The sequence below is a fragment of the Limulus polyphemus genome, unplaced genomic scaffold, assembly GCF_000517525.1.
Source record: "Limulus polyphemus unplaced genomic scaffold, Limulus_polyphemus-2.1.2 Scaffold2378, whole genome shotgun sequence".
NCBI lineage: Eukaryota > Metazoa > Arthropoda > Merostomata > Xiphosura > Limulidae > Limulus > Limulus polyphemus.
In genome coordinates this window covers 160,482-178,101 of record NW_013667988.1, presented here as the reverse complement: position 1 = coordinate 178,101, position 17,620 = coordinate 160,482, and the positions used below count along the sequence as shown (strand labels likewise).

The window sequence follows — 17,620 nt, the reverse complement described above, 5'->3', positions numbered from 1 at the left end:
GAGTTTCTAGAAGGATCATGAAGGCCCGAGTGCATTCTAGATGCCCTCTTTTTTATTATATAAGCCCGGCAAATAAAGCGAGATATTAATTGCAGATAGACAGATATAGAGATAGATAATTGAGTCAAGGGAGCGGTAGTGACCATAAGTAAAGTGCTTGAATCGTTGTGAATTATAGCATGTGTTTAAGTTAAAGTGACTGTGAAAATTCTGTGTATTGCAAAATTGTATCAAGAAAGAATAAACTAGTTTTATTTAAGAAAGGACTTGCATTGCTGAAGTTCCTCGGGAAGAATTTATACCGGAAATTAACAAACGACCAGAGATGCAACAATATATATAAAAATGTAGGGGTGAAATTTGTATACAGTGCACATTAGGAAGGAGGTCAGGCCAAAATTGTTAGGAACCACTGATATGGTACATACTTAAAGAAATAGAGCTATAGCTAATGAAATGGAATACTGTACTTTTCTCTTATTTATGTATACCACAATCTACTAGCGAAACCACAGCCAAGGGAACTGGCTTGGAAAAATCCATATTTCATCTTCTTTCCCCGCTGATTTTTCCAAGCTCGTTCCCTTGGCTGTGGTTTCGCTAGATAGTAGATAGGGACAGTGGGAATCTCGTTAATCCATTCATGCGCGTCACTAATTAGATGACGAGGCATTTGGCTACCTTAAGAGAGTCATAGCGGATTTTTCCAAGCACGTTCCCTTGGCTGTGGTTTCGCTAGATAGTAGATAGGGACAGTGACCTTTATGGCCTTTTTTTTTCTCATCTTACAAAATTCAGTTTGCATGTAGCTTTTAATATTTAGGTAGACTTTGTAATCAATACCTATTTACTTTTGGAAAGCAAATTCGTTATATACTACAATGAATCTTAATCCTTCACATAAACTACTACAAGCAAAATTTGACCACAAAATCTTTCTGCCAACAATTTTTATCTATGTGATCAAATCATTCAACTATATATGCATCTAAAAATATGTTTATTTTTGTTAAGTAATACAGTATATCAAGGTTTATTTTCTTATTCTAACTACTTCAGTAACCACTTATACAACTGCATTATACATAAAAACTTCTGCTTACCTAAACTACTGGTTTGACATTACACTTGTTGCTGTTAGTGTTAAATTTCAAATTAGCATTTATACATCTGTTTCACAATAGGGTTTTTCTATCCATCTCAACCACTCCATTCAAGTTGCAGTTATAAATTCTTTACATAACATTTAGCACCAACATAATCATTGTCAAAAAAAAACTGTTTTACTTTTTACTTTCTGAGATTATGGCCAACATTTCATCAACATGGAAGTTACCTAACTGGTTGCTATAATCATTACTGGAACTGGATTTTCTAGTGCTCTGATTAAGTTTTTTAGTGATTTTGTTATACAGGACTGTCTTTGTTAATGTACTTTTTACTTTTAAAGTATTTAAATTCTGTTTTATATAGTTAGCTTATATAGTTAAAGTAAGTTAATAATTAGTTATAGCTGCTATTATATTAGTAAGTACAATGTTAAGTACATTATGTTACAGCCATTTTAAACATGTTAATTAGCAAGTCACATGACAACCACAGCTGATATAAAATTGCAATGGAATGGCATGTATAAGTATTAAATTTTGACATTGTTTGGCATTTTGTAGTAGTGTGATGCCACCAAAAAACTGATTGCTTCTGGAAAAGGTATTTAACAATCCTATCTGGTGCAAAATATTCACACACACAGATCATAAAGATGTGTTCAGATTGGGGATTTAGAACTTCCAAGACAGGAATATCACTTGTACTTAATAATGGCAGTGGAAAACAAAGGAATATGGATCAACTTTGGACACTAGGACCATCTAGAAAGAAACCTGTATCAAGTAATACCCCAGAGGGTTAAGCAATGTGTAGAATCTTGTAACAGATGAGAATCCATAAACACAAAGATCAATGGATAATGCCATCAAAATGCCACATGAAACAGTAAGCAACATAATCAAGAAGGATCTCAACCTGGAAAAGCAACACAAGCCATGCATATACAACTATCTCTGCTAAATATCCATTTAACCATTGTATACCTAAAATAACTGGGGAATTAAATGAGCATTTATGTTATTCCATACACAGACATACCAGTCAAGTTGCTGGATGTAGCAACTATGGATTTCTGTGCAATAAGACTATTCAAAAGGGTGCTAGAAAACTTTCATCCTCATACAACCTGGATTATGGAATACATGCAGGGAAAAGTTGTGTAGTTTGGCCAAGCCAGACTTATGGCAGAGCCTTTTCGAAAGGGAACTACGCTATTGTCAAGATGCAGGGTAATCATATAGAACCTTACATGATGTGGCAATAATGACTGTAACAACATTGTGAGGCTTCAAAATTGTTGTAATATAATGTATTAAACTTATGGATTATGATGAAATGTTATTTTTACTTATTTTTAGCGGGTCCATTTACTCATATTTCTTCTCTGTTTTTTTATTATTATTACTTGCAGATGATTATATTTGTTTTTACGAGTGTCACTGAAGCTATTCCAAAACCAACCAACATTTAATTAACATTTTTTTAAACAATCACTAGATTTTCTTATTTCTTTCATGCATTTGAATTATTTTTTTTTTCATGAGCAGAACTATGTTTTTTCTTAGTTGCGACAGAACTAATATTAATATATCTTTTAGTAAGAGATATGTCCAAGATCCAATCAGGGTAATGACAATTATGGATCACCTTTTACAACAAATGCTAAACCAGGAAAGTATGGTACTTTTTCATGCAGCAAGAACCAAGTGCATTAATGACTTACCTGTACTCTTCTTGTCCTGCTGTATCTAATATATCCAGAAGACATGTCTCCCCATCAATAACTACTTGCTTCCTATATGAATCCTCTACAAAGCAAAAGGAAGATTTGAATTTCACTAAAATTATGCAAGTAAATAATTCTTTCATGTGAAGCACTTTAAGAGATCTAAAATTGTGTTCACATTGTATGAATGAAAGTTTGAACAGTAATGTCTTTCCTACTACTGTTTCATTTGGATAGTTTCAACTTTTATTACCCAAATTAGTAGTTTGATAACTGAAAAAGTTGTGACAAAGATGTTCATCCTTTCAGTATTCTAGATAAATATCTTACTAGTGAACATATAGTGATTTTGTTATCGTACTGAACCTGGTGCAGGTAACGATATATTGATTTTTTTATCTTATTGAAACTGGGTCAATTTATGTATCTCACTAGTGAATATATACTGATTATCTTACTGAATCCAGATACTGCTGATAATGTAGTGATTTTGTGTAAGATAAGACTATTTATTACTTATAATCATAACTGGATTTTATCAATGACTTGTATACTTACCTGAAAATGTTGAACACATGCCATAACATAATGTATACCCAGAGTTTACAACATGAATAAAAATTACAGTTCATATTTTATTATGCTTGAATACCATAAACCAAAACATTACTTCCAATTTTACTGTTAACCAAATGAAGGAAGGATTTGTTTTATATGAAAACTGTTATACGAGAAAAATTCTTTATGAAAATAACCAAATTTTTTTTCAGCTTACAAATTTGTGAAAAGCTTAAACAATATTTAGTTGTTACAAAACCAAAATATTTAATGGAGCAGTTCTTTATGCAAATTCATAAAGAACAGTAAAAACACATCATTATAATAATGTATAAATTATTAAAGAATAAACAAAACATGAAAACCTGACTGGTTTTGACAAGCCTATCTCGTTCTCAAAGGATGGAGTAAAACTGTTATCAGCATCTTGTACGTTCAGGTTCAAAACATCTCAGAAGAATCAAAATTTACTATTTGTTTTGTCTATTATTAACCATAAAGCTACAGAATGGATTATCTGTACTATGCCCACTATAGGTATGAAATTCTGAATTTTGGCATTATAAACCCTCAGACTTACTGCTGAGCTGCCAGAGTGCAAGATTTTACTACTGATAGTAGAGTGCAAAACTAACTGAAAAAACAAAGGACTTACAAATAGGGTGGAGTTCAAATCGCAAGTTATTATTGAGCATGTTTTCTCTATTTTTAAATTCTCATGTTGTCATAATAGAAGAATTTTGGTTTAAAAAGTTTTAAATGATTGAAATTAACTTTGAGGGTTGGTTTTGTGAACATGCAACACAAAAACCAATGTATCAACTTTCTTCTGGCAACAGTAGCCTTTATGTCCCTTTTCTCTAATTGAAAGAGACTTTTTTTTACCAATAGAAACACCATTATAAGAACTAGAAATAAAATAAATATCCAGTTTTTGGTGGGCTTCTATATTATCTTTCTCTTCACAAAATGTATTTAAAAGTTTCTTCACTGGTTTATAGCCTGGCTCAGTTTTAGTTCATTTAAAAATAGCACTTACTTTATTTGATATCAAGGGGTCGGTAGTATGGTATCGTAATATAAGGGTCATCCCTTGATCTATCTGCAGTTACTTGATTCACTTTGGTATTAAACTATTTAATTCTGTTGAATAAATTATCTATTAAGTTTGGTTTTAATCCTCAGGAAACAGCAACATATATGAAGTAATTCAATATATCATGATTACTCCTTTTGTTGGAACAAATGTTCAGGATACACCAAGTACAAATTTTTGTATATGATGATCTTTTGAGAATAAGAATGCCTAGATTTATTGTGAAGAAATAAGCTCACATTTTCTGATTTCTGACAGATGTCTGTGCAAAACTTGCCACCTGGGCATCATGAACTAAAACACTGAAAAACAGTATCTGATCATTATAATTCATAAATGAATTGTACGCCTAGTTGAACTGAGTTAAATTTCTTATGAAACTGTAAAATGTAGTTGTTATCATAAAGAAAGAAGGTGAATGTGTTGTTAACACGTCGTACACAAAGATGAAGTTTCACATCCAATTCGTTGAAGAATTTATCCTCAAAGTCATGCATGAAGAAGAGGGTTCAGTGCACTATCCATGTTATAGGTATGATTTTGTTGAAAGAAATCCATAAGGAACTAGAACTACGAGTTGCTCACACATATTCTGACAATAGGTATGGTTGAAGAATTATCCTCAAAGTCATGCATGAAGAAGAGGGTTCAGTGCACTATCCATGTTATAGGTATGATTTTGTTGAAAGAAATCCATAAGGAACTAGAACTATGAGTTGCTCACATGTATTCTGACAATAGGTATGGAACTTTGGTGAATAATCTTTTCATGTCAAAGAAAACCCATACAGTATATTTTTACAGTATATTTATTGATCCACAAGTGATAATCTGTTTTCTAAATATCTGGCCAAAGGATTGCCACCTATAATCAGTCTAGAGGACTGTTTGTTCAGTTTGGGAAGTGCATAATGTTTGGAAGAAATAACATTAGAAGGAATAAGGTTTAGTTTCTCTATTAAATATTTAGCTTTCTTGATTTCAGAACCGAGTTACATTTAAATGAATTTAGTTGTGTCAGATTTCATCACATAACAGATTATCGGCACCATCACCGAACTGTTTTTGTTTAAAATTACAATTTTGCCACCTTTAGTTATAATTTTGATCAATCTGATTTGATTAGATTATGGTTAGGAACCAGATTTGTTTTAAAATGTTTCAGACCTCAAACCTAATTGTAATTTGGTTAACGGTACTTAAATTATGCCCCTTCTCCAAGTTCAGTAATGATTTCTTCATTTTCGACTTAAAGTAGAAAATTCCACCTAAACATGATACATTAAGTTAGTCCTCTGGTAAGTGGTGATCAGATATATTAATAACATAATATTTACAATTAGAGGGATAAACAGGGACTCCTAGCATCTACATATGACTAGGGGAATAAACAGGGGGTCCTTAGTATTTATATTACTGCTTTGTATAAGTGAGAATGGTTTGTTTTCAAGTCTTTTACCAGCTTGTTACATATATAGTCTATGGGAATTTTACATTTTTATAATTCTTTAGTCATTTGTACATTATTATGCTGATGTGTTACTGCTGATTTTTTAAAAGCCAAAGTATAATTTATTTTCATCTAACAAATTTTAATATAAATCATTTACTCAAGCACACACACAAAATAATATTGGGTATTTTTTATCTACTTTTAATCCAAGTAATCCAACAAACTTAGGAAGTACAATAAAAATTAAAAGAAAAGTTTACCTTACCTATTGTTGGATCATACTCATCAACAAAGCTGTAAAAACAAATCAAGAAAATTAAAAACAAAAATACCAATATTCCCATGTGTTAAATTTCAACTTACATTTTAATAAAGTTACTTCAATTTTTTAGAGCAATTAAAAAAAGTTAAAAGGAACATGATTATTTAGAAATCCACTAATTTTAAATGTACTGCATGGTAATTGTTCACTTATATGCATGTTTATGAGGCAGTTAAAACACTACCCTTCTTTCAACCCTCGCTGCAAAAAAATGTATCAACAGGTGCCTTATTCTGTAACCTTGACCTACAATATCAGTCATCCACATCTTAACCTGTAAAGCATTAAATATAATGCATAGGTTCCTTTGTACCAAGGTAAAGCACAATGAAACCTAAACCTTGTGCCACACAGTGATTCAAAATGAAATAGAGTCTCTGTTATCCCTTCGAAGTAAACACCACTGAGGCTTTATGTGATATACAAGATACATCTATGGCTTTATGTGATGTTAATATTTTTCTTATACTTAAAATGTATTTCTAATAGGTACTTATCCCCTTTCACAAAAAGCTATCTTGATGTTCATCTGCTCTCTAAGCATTTTAAGTTTTTGAGATCAGTGCACTAGTCTATATACTCCATCAATTTCACACCCTTTCTGAATATGTACATATCATGTGACTACTCTCCACCAATAGTAATGTACCACCTATACTGGCACAGTTAGCTCCCTCTGTTTTCCTGCTCAATCCTCACTTTTGAGAATTGGTAGGCTCCAAAGGGAGAACATCAGCAGTGGAAAGGAAGGGTGGAAAGTGTGTGATAGGAGGTAAGTACGTATCGGAAATACATTTTCAGTGTAAGAAAATGTTAACTCCAGATACAGTCTTACCTCCACTTACACAAAGTTAGAATCCCACATTGAAAAGGTGGAGGGGCCAGTGTAAGCACACATGTATCAAACCAAGCAGAAAGCAACTACCCAGAATGAACAGCTGCACTCAGAGATGAAAATGAAGCATGCGTGGAGTACTGCCCTACTTCTGGAATAGGTATACTCTTCGTCCAGGAAATTGGAAATTAATCCCAAATGGGTGGAAAAGAAAAATACCTGCACAAGCATAATATGTTTGAGAGGTACAAGCTGTAGCAATATATAAACAGATTTAGCTAGGTGTATACCCAACCTCAACTGGACAGGCAAGGTTCCATAACTTATCCTCAGCATTAGGAGGTTAAGGATGAAAAAAATTTCTTAACATTGTTGTGGCTAGGGTATGTGGACCATGTTATGAATATACCCATCAACCCCAACCATAAGTAAGCAGAGTGCCATACGTCAAGCAACTGGAATTACAAAGAGGAAGTGAGTATTTAGCTTTTGATTGAAACTGGACAAACTCCCAAAACAACCTTACGAGCAAGAAATACGACAAACCGAACTCAGCAATAAGGGGTCATGGTGTAGCCTGATCTGAACATACGAACAAGATAATAGCTGTAACTGGTATTAAAGGCAAAATCATAATTCACCCTACCATAAATGCAGGGAAGAGATGTCCTTTATTTGGAAATACAAGGAGGACATGGAATAATTGCCCAACCGTAGGAACATAGTGGGTACATCTTGTTGCCGGTATTACAAAAAAGGTGAAGTCCCCCAAACTCAACTGTAGAAGCATAGAAAGAACCTCCTGCAACTGAAATTAATGAGAAGAGAGACATGTATTGCATACAACCATAGGAACAGGGCATTGTCATTCTGAACCTGGCATTACAAAGAGGATTCCATGTAAGCCAGACCCCCTCCAACTGACATTTGTCAACCTGGGAAAATGCATCCAGGGGAAATGGAAGTAGGGAAATCAGCTTTGCCTTCTTCTCACTGAGTGGAATCCCACTATCAGCAGTTGAAACTAGGGTTTCTGAAATAAAAACATAAATGAAATGAAGTGATAAGACTTACCCCAGTCAAAGGTGCACTGACGTGTAGAATCACCACAGGAGGGATATGATATCCTCAAGAACAATATACAGCCAGGTCATGCAGGTAATGAGTGATGAAGGTATTGGTAGTGGTCCACATTCCGGCCTGAAAAATCTCTTCCAAAGGAAGCTGAAATTGTGCAACCAAGGACGTAGTGATGTAATGAATCTGATGAGACGAAAATGGAAACCTTCCATGGATGTGTCCAAATACACCAGCCTAATGAGTTCAGTAAGCATGGCAGGGGCCAGATCATGAGAAACAGAATGGTTCCAGGGAATAAAAGGTCGGGAATTGAACCCCGGAAGGAGGCAGTATATTTCACATATCACCTTAAGGAGTGAACTGGACAAAAAAGTCAGTCAGGATTAGAATGGCAGTACCTTGGGAAATGGAAGATAAGGAAATAGGTGGGAAAACCATACCACCTAAACTGGTAGCATAGGTCTTAGGGAGGAAGGACCAGTCGGGATAGAGGATGACATAGGAGGAATGGTAAAGGATGCAGTTAACATTAATGGCATAAATATCTGAACAACGATGAGCACAAGCAAGAAGGATAAGGAAATAGGTAGATGGAACATGAAGATAGAAGTTGAAGTGGAGGATGAGATAGGGCAATAAGGATCACACTGAGGTCCCAATAGGCAATTCAAAGGAACCAAAAAGGAGGGAAAGGATAGGGGATGACAAAACCAGATAAAACCTGGAGAAATGGAAGGAGGTTAACAAGGCTGCCCGATAGCTAGACGCAGGTGAAGTGGACAAGCCTTTGTCAAACAACTTTGCAAAGAATAGGAAAAGATGAGGAAAGGAAGGGTGGGAAGGACAGAAACCATGGCAAAGAGACCAAGGCCAGAAGGTATACTATCCTCTATGGAAAGTAGACATTGAAGGTCTAATGAATCAGGAAAGGAAAGAAGCAACACATGGAGTCAATCCCTGGGCTGAGACAATGGACCTGACAAAAGAACAATAAATAACTATCAACAAAGGATCATGAAGATAGGAAAAGGAACCAAATTCAAGCCAAGCAAATTAGGATGGTAAGGCACATAGTTAACATTAAAGAAAAAAAAAATTATTCAGAAAGAACAATGAATTATATATTACTAGTAGTAATGATATGTAAGGGACAAATTATCTAAACATACCTAATTAACAAAGTACGTATAAATATGAAACAGACAAGCCATCTAAATGTACCTAATCCACAAAGTATGTAATAATAACGAACATGCAAATTAACGAAAATTACCTAGAAAACACATTAATAATCAATGTCTAACTCACAGTTCCTCTAAATTAACCTAGACGACAAAGGACACTTAATTAAATCCCACGTTGACGAAAATGGGGATGACAAGGCATATAGTTAACAATGACAAAAAAAATTACTCAAATAGAACAAATTAGATGTTACTAGTAAAAATGACATGTAACTGACACACAATCTAAACATACCTAAGTAGATTTCTTATTAACCCTATTGCCACGAGTATCCTTTACTATGCATGACACAGGGTTTTAGTGTCTTGCATTTAAAATTTTATCAAACCACTTTTTGTTTATGTTATACCAATTAGAATAGCATAAAATCTTAGATAATAATCCATATTTTCATAGTATACAAGTTTTGAGTTCTTAATTCAACAAGGCAATATAAAAAAACATTCTAAATTTCCACTAGTGTGACCCAAGTGACACATTTTCTCTTAGCATGTCATCATCTCGATTTTATCCACCACCCCTCAAAAAAGTATGAAATTAAACAAATTACTCTCTATGAAATTGTTTTGCTCAGACGAACCATAATTTTTGTACCCTTCAATTTTGTTTGGTTACAGAGCAATCCAATAGAAAATCAGACCCCCTCCTGCCACATCCTCTCTTTCAGAATTTGTTGATAGTTCTCTCTTATGCTTCATTATATATTACCTACAACCAATAGAAAGTCAAGGTTTTCATCTATCAAATGATGTAATGTATATGTTATGTTCTGACCAGTTAGAAGTCAATTTCACTCAGAGTACCAACATCATTCCTGTGGGAAAGTTAATGACTAGCTTGGATGAACTTGTAACAGCTCGTCACACAGTTAGAAAGTCAGAAAAATTTTGAGAGCCAAGGGAATTTGTCTACTTTTCGAAAGTTATTAGTCTATATTGTTTGGTGCATTATTTAATTAAATAAAAATTAAGTGCATTACTATCATTAGTATAAAAAATTAGGATTAACTCTCTTTGAAAACTGACAGCAAGAAAAAGAATATTGGTTAAGTATTTTATTTCTTAGTGTTTTTCATGTTTATTCTTTAAATATAATTATAAAAGTAACTAAAATGTAAAAATAGGGATCCTTTTAGGTTAGTTAAGATTAGATTTGGTAAAATAAAGAATAATAATAATATTATAATAAAAATGTTTCACAAGGCACACATGCGAGCAGCTTGTGGGTAATGTAATTCGTTAGCGTAACGTGAACTGCACGCTTCCCAAGTGATTTAAAACTTATAATGGTGCAGATAGTAGTTAAGACATGGCTCAAAGGGCAATAAAAGAATAAAATATAATTATAAATAGATGTATACTGTTATGTATACTGGATAAGCGAATATAGTTTCATGTTACAATTTGAAGTCATTCTAGAAAGAAAAAATGGGTAATTTAGGTTTATGTTGATTTTTTTTGTGGTGGTTAAAAGGTCGGTCGAATTGACTTATTCTGTTTTGAGATATGGTAGAGAAAATAACAGATAAGCTATAAAGTTTTACTGGAAAAAAAACGTTTAAAATGCATTTAGGAGGTTTTGGGGATTACAGAAAGGAAGTGTGAGATTTTTGACATGAGGAAAAGTATTTTTAATTTTAACATGAAAATTACTTTGCAATGGACTATTCAAAACAAATACTCAATATATTCATGGACAAATCTTTATTTTATTTTATTAAAATTACATCATTAAAAATACAAGTTTTTGTATGTGAAAGAGTTATAATATTAACTGAAAAACTTCTAAATTTTGTGAAGATATACACACTATATTGAAAGTTAGAAGTATTAAATCTATAAAGATTTTAAACGAGTACAAAGAGATCATGTGTTCAGTCAAATTTATGGAGCCCATGTTGAGAGAGTTAATAGCAAACTAACAAAACCATGAAATTTGCCGAGTCTACAAAGTATGTAGTATTAACAAATGTGCAAAATGATTAAACTTATCAAAAAAACTAAGTAATAATCAATATCTAAGTTACAATTCATCTAAAGTAACTTAGATGACATAAATATCAAACTTACCAAAGTCCAAGCACTGATGACATGAAATATGTAATTCTCCTATGTGTAAATAAGAGTAAAGCCACAAAGAGGGCATCTGAACCAGGCCTACCACAGTTATATCAACCCAGTGTGAAGTGTACATGTCGACAAACTTACCACAGGTCCCCTGGAAAAACTGGATGCAACAGGAATAAACGAGGAAATGAACAATTCTCGACCAAAGTGAATGATGAGGTGGCATGGTAACTTGTGGAAGGTGCCAGAAAAAGAGTCTAAAGAGTCTACTCATTGATTGTATTCTTCCTCAGAAACATTGTCATGTTGATAAGAAGAAGAAATTGCTGGTCGAACATACAAATGGAGCTCCCTGGGAATTAAGAACTGTACCTTCCCTGCAGATAAAGTCAAACCCAATTCCTGGTAGATCGTACCAGTAGCATTTTCAATTGTAACGGGAATTTCTGAAGTCTATACATTGATCACAAATTTATACTATAATCTCTTGTAAATCTGTAACAAGAAATAAATGCAAAAAAAATTTAAATGTCAAAGAAGCACATTCATAAACAGAAGCCTAAATTGAAAAAACACACGTCTAAACATATGCTGTGCCAATAGAGAAAGTGAGGATTGAGCAGGGAGCTAGATGTGACAGTATAGGTGGCACAATACTATTGGTAGAGAGCAGTCACATAATATGTACATGTTCAAAAAGGGTGCAAAGTTGATAGGGAACATAGACTGGTGAACTGATTGTAAAATTTGTTTTGCAAAGCTAAGAGGGCAGACAAACATTGCGATAGCTTTATGTGAAAAGAGGTAAGACTGTATCAGAAATATGAGGTACATCTAGGGCTTTGTGTGATTTATGAGGTACATCTATAGCTTTATGTGATATATGAGGTACATCTGCAGTTTCATGTGATACATAACAGGGTTCTATTTAACCCAAACTCCCAGTTACTGTACACACAAGAATTTGTTGGGATGTATGAGATTTGACCCCCCAGGTGCCGATTACGCACTGCAAAACACCTCACATGCAAGGCAAGCACAAGTACTTTGTTTTGAACTTTGTACCATATCGAATTAAACAGCATACAGTTTGCATACAGGTGTCCACCATTAACTTCTAACAAGTTTCATCAATGACAATAAATTACACAAAAATAAAGCCACTCAAAAGTACCATATGATTAACCCATTCACCTCAAGTAGGTCAAAGTACACATGTTACAACCTTTCACAGAGTTAGATTCAAAATTTAATACATATGAATAAACTCAGCATCAGAATATAGATAATAAATAAAATTTTAGTATTATTTAAGTTTTAAGTTCTTAATTTTATTAGGAAATTTAAAAAAAAATCTCAATCTCCCCTATTATGAGAACTGTGATGTCCATTATCTATGTCTTCCCTATTCTCTACTTTTTACCACCCCTCCAAGGAGTATGAAGTTTAATGCAAATTAATCATTATAACGTTTTTATCACAATGGCAAAGCATAATTTTACATAGCCTTCAATCTTACTTAGTTACAGAGCAATAGAATAGAAAATAAGACCCCTCTTGCTACACTCAACTGTCACATCCTCTCCTTCAAAACTTGCCAATAGTTCTCCAAGTCATTTAAGACTATATTAATTATAACCAATAGAAAGCCAAAGTTTTCTCTATCAAATGACATAATATATTACATTGTTTTCTGTACAAAAAATATTCTTCATTTTCCTTCCAGTTCAAACTTTATTTCAACAGGAAACACATCGACAAGCTTAGATGAGTTTTTAATGGCTTTTGTCACCCAGTTAGAAAGCTAGAAAAATTGTGATAGTTATGGAACATTGTTTCCTTTTTGCATGTTATTATTCTGTGTTCTTTGGTGCATTATTTAATTAAATAAAAATTATTTAATGCAGTAGTACCATTAGTATAAAAAAGTAGAGTTAAGTTTCATCAACAGTTGACAGCAAAAAAAGGAAGACTCAAAAAGTACCTTATTTCTTGTTTTTCATGTGTATTCTTCATTTACTATTATAAAAGTTCCTAAAATGTAAATATTCAAAACTTTTTAGTTTAAATAAAGTAAAATAAATAACAATAACTTTTTATGAGTTATGCTCACGAGTAGTCTATGTGTTGTGCAATTCAATACTGCAATGTGAGCTGCACATTCCTCACGTGATTTACAATATATATAGTGCAAATATTAGTTAGATATTGTTCAAAGGGCAATAAAACAATAAAATTTAAGTATAAATACATATAGAGTTAAATATAATCCCCCATAAGCAATATAAAATCTTGTCTTATATAACAGTATTTTAATATTCCTTGATTGATGCACGTATTTTAGAGACGAATAACATCAAATCACAAGGTAGTTTTAATTTTAAAATCTTCAAGGTGTTTCTTTATTTTCTGCTTAAAAATAATTTGTAAGATATCAAAGTTTAGTAGTTGGTAAACAAGCAGGTTCTTACAATAATGTGTTTATAAACAGGAAATTGAAGCAAAACAAATCATAAAGGAAAACAAGAAATCAAATAATCACTTTTAAGTACTGATACTTTAAAAATTGAAGAAATTTTCATGTTTATTGGAAAAGCTGTTTATTTTATACTCTTGCATATTGTCCTACCTTAGCACTTGTAACATGTAAGCAACATGTAATGTACATTATAAATAAGTTTTTTGTTGAGCACAAAAATGCACCTTACTTTTTTCATTGAACATTTACATACTCTTTTCAACTTGCAGAAGGTAAACATGTGGTGTACATTGTATATAGTTTTTCATTAACACTGAAGTGCTTTTTTCTTTCTTTTTTTGAGTTTATTCAATTATACCTATAGGACCCTTGAAAATTAGGGTCAATACTGCAATGTGAGCTGCATGTTCCCCACGTGATTTACAATTTATGTAGTGCAAATATTAGTTAGATACATTTATTTAATGCAGTAGTACCATTAGTATAAAAAAGTATGGTAAAGTTTCATCAACAGTTCACAGCAAAAAAAAAGAAAACTCAAGAAAGTACCTTATTTCTTGTTTTTAATGTGTATTCTTTCTTATTCTTAAAAGAAAGCCACTGAAGTGTCAAGACTGGGAGATTTGTTGAGTTGGCAAAGTTAGAATTAGTTTGGGATTCCTGAAAATCTTACTGGGAATCGTAATTAAAAGAAAAAACTTGGCTTTATGCAATATATGAGGCACATTATGGCTTTATGTGATATAGGAGGTACATCATGGTTTTATGTGATATAGGAGGTACATCTATGAATTCATGTGATAAACAAGATACATATACATCTAGGGCTGCTTAAACACATAAGCAATGTGCATTTACACTTTGCAGCATAATTTTTATTATTTGAATTGAGTGGATAAAAACCTAATACCCTTCCAAGAAAGTGTAGAAAAGATACTCACTGGTTCTGTATAAGTTGGATTGTCAAGGCACTTTTACCGACACCTCCAGCTGTAATGTAGCAAAAGCAACAAAATATGATTTAGTTTTAACTAAATATGTAACAAAGTAAAAAACATCAAAGAAGTTGCTTCTGTCATTCTGGAAAAATTCAATTTACACTAAAATTTCAATTTGGTGTCTTTGAATAATTCAACTGTAAAGTAACAAAACATAATTCAGTTTGGAAATTCAGCTGTAAAGTAAGAAAAGGCTGGAAGCTACTGAAGTGTCAAGATTGGGAGATTTGTTGAGTTGGCAAAGTTAGAACCTCCAATCATTGGTGTAATCCCAGTTTAAAGTTAGGCAGAGAAATCTAAAAGGCTGTTGAAGTTTGAAAGATTTAATACCTAAAAATTATTTAAACTACAACTTTGAAATGTCTGAAGCCTCACATCTCCCACCAAGGTGCATTCATATGCTTAAATCCATGTATTTTAATCTGAATTTTGTGAGCTATGTATATTGCAACTGAAGGCTAAAAGCACAAGCTTGATGTGAGATGTTGTAGAAAATTATACTGTAAGCTGTCAAGTATTATATACTATATATAATTATAAATATAACATTAGAAAAATAAAATTGGGAAAGAAGCTACAAGAAGTCAGGGATATAAAGGACTCACACGTCTGGTTTGACTTCTCCACTCCACAAAATGTAATTTGCAATATAAAATTGAAACAAGAAACAGAATCTGATAACATAAAACAGTCTTACTTTAAACATAAAAGACTCAGCTTAATAGTAATACAGAAAGAAATGAACTACATTAATATCATTAACCCCAATATCAAGTAATACAGAAACAAATGAACTGCTTTAATAGCACTAATCCCAATATCAAGAAAGACTTCAGTGAATGTTATCGACATTTATATTTTGTATTACATTAAAATATTTCTGACACAGATATGTTTAAATTTGTGGAATGGTTTATCTAATGATGTGGTTGTGCTGTGGGTTTGAATTCCTTCAATCTCTGACAGATACTTGTATACAGATGTCAAATGAAGTACACTAATTAGTAGTAGAAGATTTTATTATTTTTGATTAGTTTTCCCTTGCAGGAATGAATGGCTTTCTGCCATATTGACATTTTTTAGGTTTTATGAGAGTACCATGGTTTCAAAAATCTACAGACAATACCACAAACACTCGGCTATTTTAACAGGATACATTGTTTTCATAAGTCTTATTAAACACAGTACAAGTTACAATAAATGTTTTGTTTTCTTCATCTACTATTTTAATTGGAAGCAACTAACCCATAACAAATTTAGTAACATGACTTGTGTGCACGGGTTCTTTCAATCATGTCTTGGATGTTTCCAAAATAAAGATTTTTTTTAATGTTCTTAAGTCAGGCTGCAGTCTTAAGTTAAGCTAATGCCTTCATTTAACTTACTAGCATTTGTGTTTAATTTTTCTAAATATAATAATCAATTATTTTTCTAATATAGAAATAAAACAAATAATTAAAAAATGTTCTGGTGTTTCATTATGTTCATCTTCATGAATCCACAATGTTTTCACAGCACCATAAAACAGTTTTATAAAACTGACACAGCAATTACTGAACAAATAAAAAGTTGTTTCCTTGGAATACTTTGTAAATTGTATTTCTATAACATTCACAACTTCCTATTGTGAATTACATCCACTCAAATCCAAACCATTTATGTTTTTCTAATTAAAACTTTACTGAAATATGTTAATTTATGAATACAGTATTCTATGGCATTCATGCAAGAACTTGAGAACCATCTTTAGGCTTATGGCTATGGCAATATTAAAATTGTAAAGCTTAATATATGGATTCCATTCCAACCATTTTAGAATTACAGTATGCATGCAAATATAAACCCAACAGAATGCCACACAAGTTACAGCTTTTTAAGCAAATTGCATTAACTATCACATAAAATAATTATAAAAAGATACTATCAAGAAGCAATAGTATTTTTTTTGTCAGATTAAACTAAATCATCTTAAAAATTTAAAGTAACTGATCATTTTAAAGGCATTAGATACTAATGGTATAGACTTATGATAATATTTGTGCCATTACGACATCACAAAAATAAATTTATTAAATAAAACGACTGTTTCTAGAGTTAACACATTTATTGTTCTATTACTTGTCATGATTACTGAAGTCTTTCTGGATATGATGAAGGAGAAGAACCAAACTCTCCATATTAGTTTTTTTTCTGTAAGAAAGTATAAGGCCTCAACTTTCCATGTTAATTTTTAACTTGTAACATATCAGTAAAGATTAAGTAGCATTAGAAGGTAAATAAATGGCACTGTAAGTTTAAAATCCAAGTAATTTATTCATAAGAAGTATATGTTGTGTGGTGGTTATGTAGTTCCTCTGCCATTTTTGATTTGAATTTCCATTGTTATAAATTGAAAAATTAAAACAAAAAAGTTATTATAAAATTTCAATTTTGAATACATTTTCCTTCCCATATTTATATAAGTTAACTACACTGGTAAAAAATTAACATGGGCAACTGAGGCCTTTTTCAACATAACCACCTTTCTTAAGTTAAACAGAAACAAAGTAGACTGAAAAGTTAGAAAACAACAATCAAATAGAAAGGTGGGCTTTAAGTTTGTTTATGTTAAGCTATGACCATTCACTTCTAAATATATCCTTAAGAGCTATA

General features: G+C 32.2%; 1 protein-coding gene across 1 annotated transcript in view; it reads right to left on the bottom strand.

Annotated features, from left to right (window-relative positions):
• Window positions 1–17,620, bottom strand: part of LOC106466770 (GTPase HRas-like) — a 32,493-nt gene that overhangs the window by 13,479 nt on the left and 1,394 nt on the right. Inside the window, exons 2-4 of the mRNA XM_013927069.2 lie at window positions 14,912–14,960; window positions 6,209–6,237; window positions 2,834–2,918 (exon numbers count right to left, since the gene is read on the bottom strand). Of these exons, the coding sequence (XP_013782523.1) occupies window positions 2,834–2,918; window positions 6,209–6,237; window positions 14,912–14,960 (163 nt within the window). The remainder of the gene's footprint in view (window positions 1–2,833; window positions 2,919–6,208; window positions 6,238–14,911; window positions 14,961–17,620) is intronic.